Below are 20,503 nucleotides of genomic sequence, written 5' to 3' on the forward strand. Positions count from 1 at the left end.
CTCAGCCATTGCAAATTCTGCACTTTAAATTTATTTAACAGTCTGAAACATCCTTGTGATGAGAGAGAAACAAAAATTCATATTGGCAAAGTCCTTAATAATTTCTTCTCGGCTCTATTCAGTACTTTACAGTTAGTTATTAAATAGAAGAATGAATTCTATTGTTGAAATCAGAAAAACATTTTCCTTTCTGCAACTAGAATTGTTTAGAAATCTAAATACAGAAGTATACAGCATATCACCAAAAATATAATTCCTGCTCCCATGATTTGTGGTTTTGGGGGCTTTTTTTGTTTCTTTTTTTTTTTGTGGGTTTCTGTTTATTTGTTTGTTTTAAGCAAATGGCAATGACAAGTACATCCACAGTGCACATTTCATGAGTCTGTGGAAACCACGCTGCTAAACTACTGGCTACTGCAGGTATCTCTAAAGCACAGATCATAGCACAACACAGACACAATCTGAAAATGTGCCTCCATGGCCTTCTGTAAAAGATTACATGCAGTTAAGACTCCTTTCCATCTACTAAGCAAAAACTGAATGCCATTTTCCACGTGTCTATCTTTCAGGCAAAATAATTCCAGAGCAATGGCCCCAAACAATTCTTCCATGATAGTAAAGTTCATAGCATCATGAGTGACTAGAATTTCTAGGTGCTGTGCAAACACAAATAATTAATAAAATTTATAAAGGTAGAATTCAGCTTGCCAGAACATAAGTACATGTATTGGAATTTTGCCAGGACATCAGGATTAAAATGCCCAGAGCCAAAAATACCTCCAATTCCACTGCTGTTGGTGGGAATGCTGCCATGAATTCCAAAGGGATCAGAACTGGACTAGAATTATGCGAAAGGAGGCGGAAGAGAGAAAAATCAGAAAACAACAGCAACTGAAAGCCAACATCTTTTCCTCAAACCCTTCCATAAAAATGAACATTTTTAGATGTTGAGTTTGGGTCTGTTTTCCCTAGGAAACATAACACACACCTACCAAAGTTCTATGTTTAAAAACTGTTGCCTCTTCAACCAAACATTGAGTCGATACTCAAGGCCTTTTGGTGTTATTTTTATCAAGAGGATATATTGACCAAAAAATGCCAGCTATGCACGAGTAAGCATGATTGCCCCAGACACAATCCTGCTTTCCCTTCACAAGCGACAGGAGCACAGAAGACCACAACAGAAGGAGGAAGGTTCCTTCATCATCATTCCCATAATATACAAAGAAGTGCATTTGCTTGGTTTCCCTTTGGGAGGTATTTAGTGTATTTCTCTAGCTCTCTGTTAAACTCTCTCTCTCTTATCCCACATACTAATCCACAGACAAGGAGTGTTGAGCCTTTCCATCTTCTATTAAACTTCAAAAAAGATATATAGGTCTGAATTTTTATCTCACTCATGCCAATTTTTCACCATTACAGCAACAGCAGCAGAAATGATGCTGTTCTCCATTTACTGCAACGGAATTAAGGTGACAATTGCAGAACTACAGGAATACAGATCCAGGCCTATTTCTCATTTCAAGGTTGAATACATTTAGAACAGCATCAAGAAAACTAGGTAAAGTGTGTAATTAATTATGTAAATTATAAGGGTTCATTTTACAAAGATCCACTCTGGTTACATTTTACAAAGATAAGGCAATTTCATTATAAAGTGGAGGAATTAGGACAGATTAGGTGAGCTTGGCAGCATCACAGAAAAACTCTGAACTGCTTTCACAGTAACTGTTTTCTGCTAGAGAATTTTAAACAACAATCATTATCTGTTTTTAAGCATTGTTTTACAGTGCATTTATTTTTCATACAACAATGGTTGACCTTACACAGAACAGCCCACCTTTAGCTTAGCCCAAGAAAATCTGACCGTGTCTCACATCCTTTCAGGATGCCACTCATCAAAATGATGTAACATTCCTTGTTGATGGAACAAAGCAATTATAGGCACAGTACTCAAAAGAATTTACAGAGAAAAGCAGATTTCTGAAAGTACAAATGAAAGTCAAAACTATTAGAGATGCTACCTTGCTGAGTTTCAGAAAAGACATCCTTTTATTTTATCGTAAACAATGGTACTCACAGGCTGTTCATTACGGTCAAAGCAAGTATATGCCATTGTTAAATGAGTTTGGATTTGTGAATGGAGCTAGATCATCCTGACTGGCAGCTATATTATTACTCAGCATTTACGTAGTGCTGTGCATAAACATCACTCTTAAAATTTTTGATTGCAAGTTCAAAAGCCATCTGGAATCCAGAAGCTTTTTCAGATATGAGGAACAACAGCACTGGAAAAAAAGGGTGTAGAAGGGGCAAGAGAAGAGAATCTCGAACATTCACCAGTCTGCATGAAATTAGCTGAAAGAGGTCACAGAAGTAGTTGGTTTCAGTGTGGATTTTGCAGAAAAAAACCTTTATAGTTCAGTGGGGAAGAGAGAAAGCAGAAAAAACTAGTGAAAGTGCTTGGAAAAGGTCAGAAGTAAAGAAAGTTCAAATGCTACTCACATATACTCAGCCAGAAATCTGTTAGAAAACCAATCTTTGGCCAAACTGCTCCCACACTGAAAGTCCTACTCATTGTTTCCCTTGTAAAGGGTAAAAACAGAGCTGATTAAAAAAACATGTGGGAGGCTGGCAGGGAGATTCATCATGATTCTGCACAGATTCATCATGATCATTTAATCTGACCTCCCATATAGCACAGCTTTAAGGTCACCTACCAAATCCTGTCTCAAGTCCATAACTTGTTTAAATGACAGTGTAACTTTAAGATAGAGATCCACGTTTGACCTAGAGGTGTCAAAGAACACCACCATATTCCCAAGAATTTGTTCCAATGGTTTAATACTTTCGCTGTTAAAATGATTTGGTTTACTTCTCATCTGAATACACCTAGCTTCAGCTTCCAATCTCTTTATCCTAGATTAAACAGCAGTTTCTCAGAGATGTCTTTGTCCTATGTGTACTTCCTGACCTTGATAAAGTCATCACTTAACTTGGATAAGCTACACTGCATAACTTACACAAGTTAAACTAAGTTTCTTCAAGCCAAGCTTTCCAGCACTCAAGTCACTCTTATTCATATCTTCTCCAAAACCCAGCCAGTTTCTCAATAGCCTTTTGAAATACGGAAATAAAAGCTGTACATAATGCATTAATGGTTTCACTTACATCATATCCACACATAATAACAATAATAGCTCCTTTTCAGTTTCCCTACTGAATAATAAGGGATCATATTGCCTGCTTAGTTACACTAGCAGCTACATTTCAAAGATCTTGTGTATTCACAGGTCTACCCACTGTAACATAAAAAGCTCATTTGAAAGTCACTGCTTTCTGGGGTATTGTCATTCATCTTATAAATCTAGCACATTTTCATGTTTCCTAGGTGTATGACCTTTATTTACAAGAATGCACTGCAAGTGGTCTATGCCGTATGACACATTTTCTTTACATAGTTCTACAAGTAACACTTTTCTCCCGCCAGCAATCTTCCTTCACGGCAGCCTCTCAGATGGGTCTGCAACATGTCCTCTCTTGGGTTGCCTTTAATTTTCTGTTACCTTATGTAATTGTTGTTTCTTTTATATTTCAAAAATTAATAGGAAAACAATAAACACCACTTCCAAAATGGAAGAGAACATCATTAAAATTACAGAAAATAGAAACAGCTCAAGCAATGGAGATACAGCTTAATCCTCTTTAGACACCCTAGAACAATCATATGTGAGAAAGAGGTTTCTTAGAGTGTCTAAGTACTTGAATTTTGGGGATTATTACATTCATAGAAGGAAATTTCAGAATATTGAGTATTGTTTTTTATCATTGGATCAAGTTTGGTGCTAAAAGAATATATTCTTTTAAAAGCACAGAACAGCAATAGTGTTGCACACTCACAAAAAGAAAAACTGACAACATTCATTACTGAGGCACTATGTAACAAGATCTTCGGTGTCTATTTTGGCATCTCAGGTAGCTTCTATCTAACTGTCTTTCTTCTGAGCTGAGGCCATACAGCCTTCTCTTGGCTTCAGATGGAGTCTCGCCTTGTTTTTAGTATCTAAAACACTGCCATCACCTCCTGGCCTTCTTTTATTCCTGGGAAGGGGAAGTGCACAAACGAGAGCTATGACCTTTCTCATGTGCATATCCCAAGCTAGATATGCACATATGTTGATCCATCAAGTCTTACAAGATTTTTCTTTATTTTGTTTAATGGGATTCCAAGGTACTATAGTGTGCTGCGAAAGATCACAGCTTTTTCTTTCTCTTTTCTTCCCTTCAAGCTCCTTTGTGCATAGCTCTTACTATTGTGCATCTTAATGATTACATTCCTGGATTCAGGTTGCTTCAGACTTCCACATAGATACTGATTTTTTTTTTTAATGCATTCTAATAAATACTAAATGAGTAAGCTTTTTATTGAACATCTATTTGCTCTCTAAATACTGTATAAAGATTGAACACAGTATCACAAAGAGTGACACTGTGAATGGGTTGCTTACTTCTGAACAACGTCTATTCCACTAAAGGATATTAACTTTATGGTATTTGCTTCAAAAGTCCTGTCAAATTTCCGTTCAGCTAACTTAAAATCTAAAATTATAAAAAGCTGTAAATTTATCATGAACCTTTATTTATAAAACCTCATGAATAAATATTATTTTTCAATACTTTACACTCTTACAGCACTGTACATAATTTTTTGCATTATTTTACTCTATAAAATGGGGTGGGTCATCATTTGAATCATTTTAACTATTGACAGAGCATTATGATTTTTCTTCCTCTTCCTCCACTAATCCCAAATTAATGACAAAAACCCCACAATGTTAATGGTCTGCAGTGTCTCTCACACAGTCACTATTCTTAAATGCAATTTAGCCAACGCAACCGAAGAATTTCAGAATCACTGTATAACTACATTCTCACCTCTTTCTAAATACAGAACAGATATATTTATGTGATTCTGTGCACTGGAGATCAGTAAAACAAATTTGTAAATACTTATCCCATAAACACCCATTGTTATGGCACAAAATTAATGACACAAACACTAGAGGAAGTGTAACTAGGATCTAGTGGGAAATTTACTGGCAGGCATTACCCTCTGGATAGAATGAGTATAAGGCAAACGTAGTCCTCTTGCTGTTGTGGATGAGCACAAAGAATAACACTAGCTAATGATACAGTGCTGACAACTGCTTCATAAAATCAACATAATGGGTTTGCAATCTTTATAATGTCCAAGAGCAAACCTGAGTTTCCCACTGCACTGGAATTTAATGATTTGTTAATATTAGGAACATTTGCTAATGTTAGTTATGAGAACAGACAACTCTGAAAATTCTCATGGCTAACCATGATTGCATATACACACATACATTTTCAAGCGTGCATTAATTACTGGCAGGTCAGAACAACGCAAACAGAAGTATGTCACTAAATCAGACTGATCTTGCTAATGGAAATGGAGGTCATTACTGCTATCATTTTCACTTCAGAATAAATCCTCGGTTAATTATCTTCCATGTCCAGAGATTATAGCTTCAAAAAATGTAAATATAGAAACAAGTCATACAAGCCCACCCTCATGAGCTGCAGCCACCCTTTTCCCTTGCCCTTTCATCATAAATATTGTGACACTACATTTGATTACTTTATCCTGAGAGACTTGTGAAGTCAAAGAGATTACTGCGTTGTCCAGGTAAATTAGCCTGTATGGGAGTTCCTGTCAGCAAAAATCTTTCAAAAAGGACATAGATTATGGTTATATGAAAAAAACCCAGGTACCAGTTGGCGGATGAATAAAGAAAAGAAATTACTTGGGGCAGAAAGATGGAGTAATTAGGTGTAAGAATTACCTTTCTAAAGTATTTGACTCCTGCAAGATAAAATTAAAGTTTAAAACTCTATTGTAAGAATAGATATTTAAAATAACATACTTATGAGGACTGCAGGCCTCAAGCAGCCCCCAACAGTCTTTACCAGGAGTTAGACTGGGACAAAAATAACCAAGAGCAGCAGCATACCACTTTTGCACAGTTGGTACTGGAAGCACTGTGTGGCCATTCTCCTCTCCAAGGAATACTGAATAATATTTCTCAACTCATGTATGTTGCAGATACAGCAAACACCTGCCGTTTTTTCTAAAATGGTATGCCATATCTTGCTGCTGAGTGTACGACAGAGTAGTAGTTGAAACTATACCAACTCCCCATTTTCTTCTAGCTGCATGGGGTCATGTCCCTTGGGTGACCAAAACACACTGCTATTAACAAGGATCATCTCCACTATTTTTAAGGGGTCTGTATATGTAGAAGCCTGCTGACAAGATGAAGATAGGAAAGGCTTCTTTGCAGGAGGGCTTTATAAAAACTAGCCTTAATCAAAAAATGAAAAAAGTTTTACAGCTAAGTAACTGCTTAGCTGAATGAAGTATAAGATAGAAAATGTCATGCTTTAACCTAATGGCCACATATTTTTATGACCAAAAAACCAACTAAATGCTGCAGCAAATGGTCACTTACCAGAATGAAACCTGGAGCAAAGTGATAAGACACTGTGAACCATAATATCCTAAACCCAATTCTGTTAACAGTCCAAAGATTCAAATATTGGAAGTGTTAAAAATATCCACAATTGGCTTCCTAAAGTTCATCAATACCTTTGACTTGTTTGCTTGGGGTTTTGGGGGTTTGTTGTTGGTTCGTTTGTTTGTTTTTGTTTTGTTAAGCTGCAGAATTAATCTTAAGAGACCCTGTTGTCTCAAAAGATTAAGTCAGAAGAAGGCTAGAAGAGAAAGAGGAGTGATAGTTAACCTACCTCAGAAATGTTTTCATATCAATTATGTTAATGACGCAATGTGATTTCTTTGCCCACTACTCTCCCTCCTATTTCAGAATGGATATTACAGAAAATACAAACATGATAAAATAACAGTGTCCCTGTGCCATTACTCTTTCTTTAGTGATCCAGTAACAAAAACCCCCAAAACAACCCCCCTGCTTTTTCCCTCTCAATTCATTTGACTGCAGCAAAAGTCATGCTGGGCAAGATAAAACAAAATAAAACAAACAACATAACAACAACAAATTCTATATATAAACATGTTTGTAATCCCTTAAGATAAATGCCACATTAGGGAAGATAAATTCTGGCTTTAAGAGTTTGACAATAACCCCAAACAGGATCTTCTAACATGGCAATATCCACTCCTGACAGGCACTTAAAGATAAAGATAGTAATGACTCAGAAATGTATGCACAAGTCTACCAACATTACCTGTTAGGAGGCATAATTCAGCTTGTTTTGCCAAACAAGTTGCTAAGGATGGAGTTAATTTTACTTTGCTTTTGGTAGATAATGCTAAGCACCTACCCTAAGCTAGCTGTGTCACCCCTTGTCAGTGGAGTCAGTGGAGAGACATGACCACATCTGGAAGGTGTTTTATTCCATCCTAGCTGAATGCCTAAGGCAAATAAGATCAAATTTCTTACAAAATACCTTTGTCTCTCTCCACTGATTACAAGCCTACGCTTTATTATGGCATCAGGCACTACAGAGGTGAGAGCTTTGAAAGATAGCCCTCTGCTCTGACCTGGGTTACTGATACTGCACACTTTAGAGACCACAGTCTACTAAAGGCTGGAGTAATTTTAATTATTCATACTCTGCAATGGAATGAATACACAATCTTACATGTGTCACAGGAAAACTACATCTAGATATGAGTCTGCTGATTCACGGGAGATCGTGTGTGCACTTAGACACATGCCTGTGTGTCCTGGTGGCTTAGCCTAAGATGCTGAAAATTAGTCAGGGTATGGAATTCATGCTGAAAACACACATCTGCGTCACACAGTACAATAACTTCATGTGATACTATCTTGATCTCCACGGCAGTCTAGTTACATTAGATCAGTAGTACAAAAACCTCCACACCTCAGCAACTCCGACTTCCAAAGAAGCGCCATGCAGCCAGACAGCCCACATTTTTAGCACTGCCTTTCTGCAGCACACTCCAGTGCCTGTATTTCTTGTGTGTCTCGTCTCCCACTAACGTGGCCACTGCCTCAATCCTCAGCTAACTTCTCTCTTTAACAACTCATTAAAATTGGTACATCCATCCCAATGTTTTGGCGTTTGAAAAAATTTCAATTCACTGAGGTTAATGATAATCTTTGTATTTCCTTCCATTCATCTAAGCAATCAATGAAAAATCTGAGTTACCACAAGTCTCCTAAATTTTACCACCACAGAAGTGGGTGAATGCATTTCTTGTATTTGAATTTGCTTGTATTTGCTGGCAGTTAGGAAATGGTCAGAACAGAAGTATTTTCAGTGACTGAAAACAGAAGCCGCTACAGCTAACGTGTTAATCACAAAGTAGGCAACTGTCTGAGGAAAACACCATTTGCCTAAAAGCCTGACAGAGCTGCCATGGGCTGTGGGGAGCAGTAGCCTATCAAGCTTCACAGAAGTAAGGAAAGGTTCTGGCAACAGGGAAATGGCAGAAGGTAAGATAAAAGATGTGTAACTGATGTTCACAGTGTTAGCTAAACAGATGCTCCTTTATCTAAAAAGAGGTGCTAACAAAGGTGTACTTTCAAAAAGAATATTAAAGCTTATGGAACTCATCTGACAGGAGTCTGGTAAATGGTACTAAAATCACCTACATGATCCACAGCAAGGGGTTTTTTCTTTTTTATTTTTTTTCCTGGAGTCTTTTCCTGCATGCATTTTGCCCAAGTACCACCATTTCACGCAAAGCATACTCAGAGACATCAGAGATCAGAAAACAAATATTGTCCCTCTAGGCATTTGCATCAGTTGGGATTAGGAAATAGTGTAAGAGGAGGCAGCATCACGCCAGCAAACCAAAGCATGTCAGTCTGCACTACTGTATATTTCACTAAACTGGAAGATAAACAGTGAAAAGAATAATTCAATAACTTGCTCATACACCCCAACAGGAAAGCTTAATCCTGTGCCAGCAGGCTGGCAATTAAGAAAATGGTAAATTTTGCTGTAGTCTAAGGAAAAAAGAGACAGCAACCCACACTCATTCACTCACACATTTTCATCTGCAATTTTTCAACATCAATGGACATAAAAAGTTCTGGCAGTTTGGTATCAATATCAGAGACAGCCATGCTTTTCAATCCTCAATACTTCCATTACCGTTTTTTATATATATGTGTGTGTATATATATAAAAACTTTGGTCAAAAGACAATCAATCCATATAGGAAACTTCTCTTAACTCTAAGATACTTAGTTTGCTTACTTTACCACAATATTTCCTAAAGTCTTCGCCTTCACTGGTTCCTTATTTTCATCCAGAATCATCACTGCAAAAAAGTAATATAGGAAGAGAACTCCTGTCAAGCAGTGTATTTTTAGGTGCAGAACAGTTTCTTCTTCCATGGATATCAACTTATGTCACACTTCAGAATAGCAATACACCAAGCAACAAAAGGAATTAAGTAATTTGGGAGTTCCAAATGGGATAATCTCACGACCTTATTAACATTCAGCCTTAAGTACAAAAAGCCTTAAATAATACTTTTGCTTTGGGAGCAGAACTAGCTCAAAGCCAAACAGGAAAAAAATATAGAACTGAAAACTAAAAGACACCTTCATACTGGAAAATCTGAACTTCCAAATAGCAAAGGACCTTCAGATACATGACAAATACAAAACAAAGTGTGCAGGTAATATGAGTAAGAAATAACAACTAAGATTACTGGAGGCTAACCCAGTTAATGTGAGAAATACTATTAGTAGTAAGTAAGTGTGTCTGGTTTCAAAGGCTCTCAGGAGACCCAGAAAGATGCTCCCCAGCTGACAAGGCTTGTTCTAGTCTAGCACAAAGAGGTAATGTAACTCGAACTACCCAAAGCCATAGAGCAGGGTAATGCTTGAGTGCAGCAAAGAATCCAGATTTCCCAACAGAAGCCTTTTCCCTGGATGACATTGGCCCATCACCTTCAGTGAAAGCATCATATCCTGATACTGAGGTTTCTGAGGAAAAACACCTGAAATACCCTCTTCTGTGCAGTCATCTGGGAAATCTGCTAGAACCACCCATTCCATCTGAAGGTGTGGGCATAAGGAAGAAATGACAGATATTAGCTTGGTCTGTCATAAATAGAATTTAACAAAGTGAAATGACTAAGCCATGGAAAAAACAGGGAGAAAAGGTTTTGACAGACTGGGCTGACATGGATTTGAAAACATGCTTTCTGAAGCCTGCCCAAGCAAAGAAAGCAATGTTCAGCTGGATCTAAATTACTACAAATAATCTTACATTCTGTATTGAGAAGTTCCAGAGGAAATGGGGAAAAGAGGATGACAGACTTCTGACTAAAACCCTGCTAAGACTCTTATGAGTAATATCATACCCTATCTGTCCAAAGAATGCCCACATCTGTAATTTACTATTTCTGGCTGAAGCCACCCCTTCAAAGAGGATGGTAATTTTTAAGTAAGTGAAGAGGCTGCAGAAAGCCATGGCTCAGCACATAGGCACAAGCAAGTCCACCAGAGCAGTTTTATAAATCAGTGACTTGGAAGAAGTAACTGGGATAGGAAAACAAAGGGATTAATGGAAACATAGAAGATACTTATGAAACACAGCAAGAATGGCGTAAATAAAAACCATTCATAATCTGTAAACACATTTTTTTTTCGTATACATTTTTAGATGGTGTAAAACCATGTGTAAAAACATAGAATCATTAGATTTGGAGAATTTAGGCTCAGAACACACAATGGAAAAGATCCACTCACATGTAGCTTTCAAAGTTTTCTCTCCTATTTTTTCCTATTTTTATTATACTGAAGTAAATTCTAATCAGTTTAACTATTTCATCAGAGTAGCAATTCCTGCATTTATTCTCATCCTTGCAATCAATGTATTTCAATGTACAAAAATTTTGGGAAGGAAAATATTATACTGCTCACTCCTGAATTACTGAAGACCTGACTTAATTCTTCAAACTGTGGGACTTGTTCCAGTTTGAAAACAATGCAATGAAATTATCTGGAAAGGGTTCAAGTAGATCAAAGGGAAAGCACAACACAACGTCCATTTTAAGGCAACAGAGCTAGAAATTAATATGGTATCTTGGTTCACTTTTAAATACAATTTGTGCTACTGCACTTTGATATCATAGCTAAATACTGCTTTTATTCTCTATATTCTAAAAAATCAGCAGTTTATTTTATCAATACTATGACAAAGAATTTGGCTGTGTTTAAAAAAAATGTAGATGTTATTAATTCCTATTTATTTCACAGCATAAATATAACATAACTTTAGAAATATCCAAAACCATTACCAGATGCATGTGTAATCTAAATGGCCTAAGGATCTCTTCTAATTAATATAATAACAGCAGCAAAACATCATCAAAACAGAAGTGGGTGACAGTAAGACAGCTGCCAGTAGAGTAATTTCAAGATCCACTGTTTTACAGCTGGCTGCATTACAGAGCATAATTGGTCTCAAACCAAAGACCGAAAGAGGTAACGTTCTTTCATAAATCTTTAGTGAATTTTAGTGCTCATTTTATGTTTCCCTTTTAAGGCATGCTAAAGACATTTCCTTTATTTTATTTTAATAAATTCTTTCCTTATACTAGGCCCAATGTTCAAAAAAATTTGTAGGAAATTTTTATATTCTTGGTACTCATACTTTTTTCTAGGCCTGACTATCATCTGGTAGCATGTGCAATGCAATTACATTCTCTCACTCTTCCCTGTTGTGCTGCTTTTGGCTGGGATAGAGTTAATTTTCTTCATAGAAGCTAGTATAAGGCTATGTTTTGGATTTGTGCTGAAAACAGTCTTGATGATACAGAGATGTTTTCATTATTGCTGAGCAGGGCTTACACAGAGTCAGGGCCTTTTCTGCTTCTCACCCCACCAGCGAGCAGGCTGGGGGTGCACAAGAAGCTGGGAGGGGACACAGCCGGGACAGCTGACCCCAACTGACCAAAGGAATATTCCACACCATATGGCGTCACGGTTTATATGCAGCATATAAAGCTGGGGAAAGAAGGAAGGGGTGGAGTGAGACATTTTGAGTTACGGTGTTTTGTCTTCCCAAGTAACCATTACACATGATGGAGCCTTTCTCTCCCGGAGGTAGCTGAAAACCCGTTTGTTGAAGGGAAGTAGAGAATTAATTCATTGTTTTACTTTGTTTGTGTGCATACATGGCTTTTGCTTTAACTATTAAACTGTCCTTATCTCAACCCATGATTTTTCTCACTTTTACTCTTCTGATTGTCTCCCCCATCCCACCTGGGAGGCTCGAGTGAGCAGTTGTGTGGGGCTTAGTTGCCAGCTGGGGTTAAACCACAACCATCTATTTATTACAACTCTGGACAAACTTCAAGGCTTTGCTTTAATCTTGTTTTTAAGCTATTGCTTGTCTTTATGCCATAACTGTAAATGCCAAACCCCAGAACTGCTGAAAAGTGTTATTTTCTTTAATGTTCACTTCCACTTGTACATATTAGAAGAAAATACAGCTTTCTTTATCTTTCTGCCCAATGATGACAGAACTTTTCCTGAGGATGGCTTGATCTTTAACATAATTATTTTGGACTTCAAGTAATTCTTGAAAACTGTGCTAAAGTCAGGGTTCCCAGGTATGAAAATACTTTTGCATTCTTAATCCTGTGGCTGCACCCTCTGCATACAAATACCTTCCAGACAATGAGTGCTCATCCTTTTAATGCTGGTCCATAGCCTACCATTTCTCCCAGCTGGAAATAAAAATGTTCCACAAGTACTGAAAGACAGGGTGCTTAACAACTCTCTCAAATATACCTGTACAAAAAGGCAGAACACTGACTTTCATTTTCTTTTAAAAAAGTGTGGGATGGGTTCAAATAGCAGATTTATATCCTTGCCAAACTCCTTGTTAGCTCACTATGACATATTTGTAGAAGTCACAGACCTCAGTAAGAATTCTCTTCATGCACTTTAGAATACTTCTCATATGAAATTGTAGGGCCAAAAGAAAATCTGATTAATCTAATCCATGTGTCCCAGACATAATTATTTGAAGTACATCTCTCAAACCAAAACTATTTAGGCTCTGAAAATTGAAAACACAGGTATAACAGAACACTTAAAGTGTAAGTTACAGAAATTATTTGCCTGGTTATCATTTCCTCTTGTTGATGGTTATTACTAACATTTTTCTTCCTGAGGTGCCAATACAAATTTCACTGCTGCTCTCATTTAAAACAGTGCAGCTGTAGATAAAGCATTAAAGCACAGTATTTTTTTCATATCTTTGTTATATCCATGCTAGAAGTATGTGCTAGCCCTTTCATATAATAAAGATAGGGGTAGTTGATCAATTTTCTTCAACATAACTCTGATTTTCTTATTCACAACCACATTCCACAACACACAAAAAAGCAGAGCTTCCTGTTACAGGAAAATACATCAGTAAGACAGTAATTTGCTTTCCCTTTCATACAAGGTATGAAAATAAAGAGCACTTACTCAGGAATTAAAGCAATATCCTCTCTAGTAGCATGTTTATCACAGGCTTACCATTGTATCCTGGCACTGCTTTTCCTGCCTGTCCGGGTGGAGGTGTTGTAGAGTTCCCCAAACCGATACAGGAAGCAGTAATTGCAGAACCAGATTCTGTTAAGAGAACACAAATATTGTCAGTTAAAATTGTTCTTAGTGTCATTAAGTATTTGTTGGTTTTAAGTTTTGCATCTAGTTCAGGACATCAAGATAATAAAATAAAATAAAAATCCCAGACAAGCAATGGAAGATTTTGAATTTAGGAGCTTTTATGTATTATCTAATGAATGTAAGTTCATTACAGAAATTTGCATTCTTCAAAAGGGAACTTTTTCGATTCCACAGAAGACAGTCAGAAATAAAAACTTTCTGCATTACAGCTGTAGTTTATTTTGCTATGGGTATAAGGTTACACCATGCCAGTAAGAAACTGCCTACAGCAAAGCCATGGTAGAAATACTGTGAAGGGCAGATGTACTGTAAGGGGTATGTCATGAGTCAATATCCCTGGGAAGAATGAATTCCAGAAAAAAATTAATCCATTCTTGGCCTGGAGTTCATAGCCCATGCAACACTCAAGTGTCAGCACAACAAAGCAGGTTTGTCTTTAGCTCTATATTTATATCTGATCTGAAAGTTTTGACAATACTGTTCTCTTTCATTAGGAAATTACAGTTGTTTTTGCTGTGAATTTTCTCTGCTTCCATAGCATTCATCTGCCACTTCAGAAGTTGTTAAATGACTAATCAAGTGCTAAAAGAAGCAAGAACAAGAAAAAAATTACAAAAGCTTATGGTGGGTTTACATTAGGTGTTAGTAAGTAGCTGAAAATTAGCATTAACATGGCATAGTTAAGCTAGGGCCTAACTCCAGCTGTGGAAACGGAATGAGAATTATCAACCCTCAATGATAATAAAGACAGGCTAAAAAGCTTCCCCATCTTTCCATTGTTTCTTCTTCTACATAATGCACATTCCCCACACAATTGCAGATCCTGATCTTTTCTTCCAACAAGCAGAACACCGAAGCTACAATTACAGTGATGACACAATATCAAAACGATCTAATGTACCTCATCCGTGATCACACTGAAAGTTGCAGGAAGAGCAACTCTCAATTTATTCAACAGTTTGGGAGCCTCATTTTCTGTACAGTATTTATACTGAAGACATTTTTGTCCTCTTTTCCTCAGAATAGAATGAAAAATGGTACTGTTCTTAGAGAACAGTGAATCGGAAAAGACAGTGGGCCGGTTTCTTTTTTGACTGTGTTAGGAAGAAAAGAAGCAGTAGCACAGGGTGTATCTTGTTTTACATATTGCATGGCAAGAGCCAAAAACCATACTGTAACAGATCAGGTGAGAAAGGTATTCTCCTATCACCAAAACATAGTAATCAGGTTTGCTACTGAGAGGTAGGGAACACAGCATCACTGTTAACCTGATGTACCAGTAAGAACTGACTGCATGAACTGGGAACTGACAAACATTTCTAATCAAGGGCTCTCAGTCAAAAAATCCTGAGGGGAGAGGGAGAATCTGAAATTTCTGAAAATTAGTTTGGATTTGCTTGACCCTCTGATACACTGTTAATGAAAACAATATAAACTAGAATGGAAACTTCATCATCTTAATTTTTCTGCATTTGTCCCTGCCTTTTGGACAACAGTGAATAAGACTGAATGAAAGCCCCCTTATTCTAAACAAGAATCACAAGTTCTAAAACTTTGTGAATAGGTCTTTATAATTTCTGCTGTTTCTTCTATTGTCTTCCCAATTACCAGCAGATATATAATTTTCATATTTACCCAGTGCTTTAATCTCTAAGCCTTATATTCAGTTCCCATGGGTCAATAAGACTTTTTACGTACACAAAAAGCATGGGGTTTTGGTGCTTGGACCAGATATTAATTCAGAGTGGGAATCCCAAAAGCATCTGCTCTTTGTGTTAGGTTAACGGTTCCTGAATGCTAAAGATCCCCTTACAATGCAGAAGCACGATGGAGTACTGTCAAAGGATAGCATGGATCTTTGTGCTGTACATTTCTTGGGAAATCAATGCATATCTTCCAAACAGGACGCTGGATTGAAATATCAATTTCCCAAACCTATGAGAAAACAGCAACCCCATTCTAGGACAGCACTATTATCAGAGAAAAAACAGTCTGACTTAAAAGGGGAATTCAATTCAAAATCCTGCTGAAAAGAAATCATCACTGTTCAGAACAACACAGAAAGATAAGTACTGATGATAAATTTTCCTTATCAACTATATGCAATACAAGTACTGTGTGACCCTTTTATATATTTCCAGTAAGTAATGCTGTTTAAAAATTTGGTTTCAATTAAGGTTGGTTTGTTAACAATTCAAGTCAGGACCTATATGCAGGTTACAAGACCTAGGCCTGAAAGTTAAAACAGGAACAGTTCGATGAAGGATAATGCTTGTCAAATAGACATTGTATTCCACCTACTCCTTACATCAGGTTTCTGAACGTGTGGACCGACATCTCTTACCTGACACTTGTTTATAGTTGCATATTCACTGAAATTAATGCCAGCATCTAGACAGATTTCAAATGCTGAAGTCTTTAGGAACTTGCATATTTTTATGTAAGGAACAGAACAGTAGCTCTGTCTTCTAGTCAGTCCCTTCTGCAAAGATTTAGGTGCTAACCTTCCACTCAAGACACTAGCAAGTTAGCTCACCCTCTGGCCATGGAAGGCTTTTCAGGGACAACTGATCATAAAACCAATTTCCTTTTTGCATAACACTTTATAATATGACAATGAAACAGCTGTTTAGAAAATCAATGTCTTACACTGGAAGAGCAATGTTTCACAACTAGTCTGGTAACTACATTCAACATCTGCTCTGCGTTATAATGGAATAAATATATACACCTCTGAGAATAATGAAAAGCACTTCACTGAGACTTGGAAGAGAGAGTTGGTGAGCCATCGTCTTAAAATCATAGCTGTTAAAGTTCCCCAAGTCCCTCCTTACATTTTTACTTTCAGGATAAGGGCTGATGTAATGAAATAGCCCTCAAAATTCAAAGATGTGACCTTTGTTTTGTCCTACTCTACATGTAAGTGAAAGATATTATTTTAAAGATAGTTCAATATTTTTGAGCTATATTGGACAGTTAATGAAGAGTCCAATATAGGCATTTTTGTTGTATTTGCATCTCTGAAAGGAATTCTTATGTCAGAGAAGATGCTGTTGATGCAGAAGCAAAAAGTGCACTCTTACTCCCCTGAGCAAGGGTAGTCTGCAAGGGTATGCCTGACTTCATTCATCAGAAGGCTTCCACCTGCCCGTGTGCCTGACTTGCAGAAGCTGTGCTCTGCCAAATGATGCAGAGCAACAGCTAGTAAGTTCTGTGCTCAAAATTGTCTTGTTCATTCGCAGTCAACAGCCAAGTTCCATCAAAATAAACAGTTTTGAAATAACTCAGGACTTTATAGATGAAAAATGCCCTGTACAACTTACATTCCTGATACATTATAATTTCTAGACCATGTCTCATGTTCTTCAACATATTTGACTGTCACACTGCTGAAATATTGTATTTCCTGGTAGGAAGTACTTAGGGAAAACACACTTCATTCTGACATTAATATTTGCATTTGGGCTGCACTAGATGAGTAATGTAAGGCTGTCTACTTTGAATTTCTTAGGATGCAATGGATAGACATTGGAAGCACGCGAAAGAAGTGGGAAGTTGTTATGTAGCAGGAGAAAAGAAAAAGGAGCAATTGTCATACATTAACACATTAATGAATGCAATAAATATAATACACTAAATTCTCACTGTGGCAGTGCTGTTTTGAGCAGTTCTCATGCCAAAGCTGTCATTTTGGTTGAGGGGAACTAAAGAAATTACTACAGCAGAAGACAGCACTAATAAAATGGAGAGGAGGGTCTATGAAAGGGAGAAAACTTAGGCAGCAGCTGATAACAAATCCATCCACATAGCAAGAATGCAGCTCTGAAGAGACTCCTTGCACATGCTCCCTCCACACAGTGATCGTTTTAATTATGCCAGAAAAGGTGGAATGAAGAATTCAATAAAGTAAAAGCAACATTCTTTCTAGTACGGCAAGAACTACTGGGCATCCAGGAACAGAAAACCACAGTACCAGATGAATTATAGCACTCAAAATCTGCATCACAGCATACCATACTGCTTCCTTATAAGACCAAATCTAACACATCACAGAAATTATATGTACTGGGAGGGTCCTGAAGATGCAGGGGCCAGATCATCAAGTATTCCCATAGACCTCATTTCCTTTATACTTCAATATATGACTATGCAGAGCAAAGTCGTCAGTTTCCCAGTCAGTTCTTCATCACTAAAACCCAAACAAGTTTCTAAGCCTCTGAGCACACTAGCAGTAGGTGGCCTCACTCACTACTTGTGATTTAGCACTGCTAACCCTGACAAATTCTGTCTAGATAGCCATGCTGCAGGCTGGTAGCCCAAGCACCACTTTAGTCTTATGCTCAGTACTCTTGGAAGATAATTTCAGATAACCGTTTCAGCCTCTGTACAGTACAGCTCAGCCACACCTTCATCAAGGACTCAGTAATATCCACTATATAATTTTGCTACAAAGTTTTCTTCATCTCTTCCCTGGAAGAGATCTACATTTTCTGCTCAACTCCAGGTCGGTGCATGAGACATGATGAAGTATTAATGTGTAGAAAGACCAAGTGCACCTGGCTAGTGCTGGGTATTTAACTAGAAGCAGTGTGATGCTAATTATTCATCAACATTAAAACAAGGAGATGACACCTGGCCACTATTATCCCAGGGCACTAAAGGGCACAGAGGAGAACAGGTTGGATAATTCCAATGCAATATGATGTGTGATGCTGGGCTGTCAGCTGGCAGACTGCCACAGAAGTCCACAGTACAGCTGCACCCGCATTGTTAGTATATGTTGATATCCCATGATTTTTACCACCTTCAAAGGGTAAAGGCTTGTGGAAAATTGCTTTTTGGAGCTATGATAATTATATCATGAAATTACCCATCCATTTTATTCATTTCCTTTTCATTTTGCTTAAGCCTGTCATCAAATAAAATAAAATTTCATAACAGAGCTTATATTTACTGAAATTCTCATCTTCTGATATATTTAGCAGGGTACCGCAGCAAACTGTAACAGAAAAGTGAGAGGGGCCACAAGGAGACAACAATGACTGAAGAATGTGGAGAACTGTAAATTCTTAAGGATTCCCTGATTCAGTTTTACCAACTGTCAGAAAGCAAGTGTGAAATTAAATCCAATTCACACATTATGCAAAATTAGGCTACATTAAAGACAGTCTGTCACCCTAAACTGTGAAAGGCTTTGCTGGCTAGTAGTGAAAGTTCAAAAACTCTTTCATGCATCATTCGGTATTTCATTTCACCCCTTATTTCTGAGGAGTATGACAGATGCAGCAGAAAAATTCCTGAAGAGTGATGGTAATTATTATTTATTTTTCCTCATCTGACTGCATTCTTAACTTATTCCTCTTGTGAATTAAGTGCTTGCAGAATCAACAGAATAAACAGCAGGTGCATACAGAATGCCAAAATATGGTAAGTGAGTAGCAGGGGTCTGTCTTAGCAAAACCCACAACAAGTATCAAATTTTAAGTAAGGTATGCAAGTTGAGTGATTTGTAATCAAGATTTTCATAGTTTTCTTACAGGGAGTTTTTCAACTCCTTACCAACTTAAGTAAAGTTAGGGTAAAGAGTATGTAGTAAACCAACTGGGAAGAATTTCAGTTAAGACTTTCTTGCTCAAATATTATTTAGAGAGACTATCACATCTGAAGTATTACCTTGTCCATCAGGCTGCTTACAATTTAGATTACACTCATTTGGCAGAAGATCAAAAGAATTTGTTACCTTGAGGTGGAATGGATGCAAAACATGTTCATTCATCCCACTAGTACTCTACAAAATAGAGTGTAAAACCTCTACAAGTTAACTGTGAGCCTCACGGAAAAACAACAGTGTTTTTCACCTATTCTTGACATCCAAGTGAAATTAAATTTGACCTTTCTCACTTTGTTAAATTGTATACAGAGCCTTAAAAAGACTTTACTTAAATGCTTAACTTTCTCTACTCAGAAATTGTAATGTAGAAACTTCACTCAGAAAACATGGAAAAGAAATATAAATAGGAAGTAAATTAATCCATTTTTTGAAGGGTGACTAAGGAAACCAGAAAGATCCGTTAATTAAACAGACTCTCCAGTAGAGATGTATTTGTACAATAGGACCAGTGCGTTGCACAAAAATTTGCTTTCTTTCTCGTTATGACTACTTGTTGTTCATATACACTTCAACCTGAAGTTCTCCTTATTCTCTGTATTCTTTATTGTACGGTAGCACTAAGGGTGCTCAATCAAAAACAGGGCCATGCATTACAGGCACCACAGAAAGTGGTTACTGTCTGAAAGACAGCACAGACAATAGCTAAAAGGGACAATGATGTGACAGCCATATTCATTTTCATTATCCATTGTATGAATAAGGATGATTTTGTAATTAAAATGCACAACTGGACACTGCACAGTTGACTCGAGCTTATTTAAAAGTACATCAGTGAAGATAACTGTAAAAAAAAATGCGTGGTCTCATTACCGTTTTACACTTTGGCTGTACATCCCCATCTTCCTTTCCCCCCCATTTTTACACAGAATTGGATTGAACTGATTCAGATTAAAAAATCAATATATTCTTTCTTTCTGCCAGGTTAGTTTTTGCCTAAATTAATGCTCTGATTCTGCTTGCCATGCAGCCACACGCATGGTAGGACTGGCCTAAGAGCAGGGGTACAAAGGTAGTGCCAGAGAGGAAGGAGGGATGCCCTGCTCCTCCTTTCACTGGTGGTTGGCACTTTCTGCAATGGCTTAGACCATTCACAAAT

General features: G+C 37.3%; 1 protein-coding gene across 1 annotated transcript in view; it reads right to left on the reverse strand.

The window, feature by feature from the left end:
• ACSS3 (acyl-CoA synthetase short chain family member 3) overlaps window positions 1-20,503 on the reverse strand; it is a 95,880-nt gene that overhangs the window by 8,702 nt on the left and 66,675 nt on the right. The window contains exons 10-11 of the mRNA XM_075080720.1: window positions 13,584-13,679; window positions 9,292-9,355 (exon numbers count right to left, since the gene is read on the reverse strand). Coding sequence (XP_074936821.1) covers window positions 9,292-9,355; window positions 13,584-13,679 — 160 coding nt within the window. The remainder of the gene's footprint in view (window positions 1-9,291; window positions 9,356-13,583; window positions 13,680-20,503) is intronic.

This window comes from Phalacrocorax aristotelis, chromosome 1, assembly GCF_949628215.1.
Source record: "Phalacrocorax aristotelis chromosome 1, bGulAri2.1, whole genome shotgun sequence".
Classification (NCBI taxonomy): domain Eukaryota; kingdom Metazoa; phylum Chordata; class Aves; order Suliformes; family Phalacrocoracidae; genus Phalacrocorax; species Phalacrocorax aristotelis.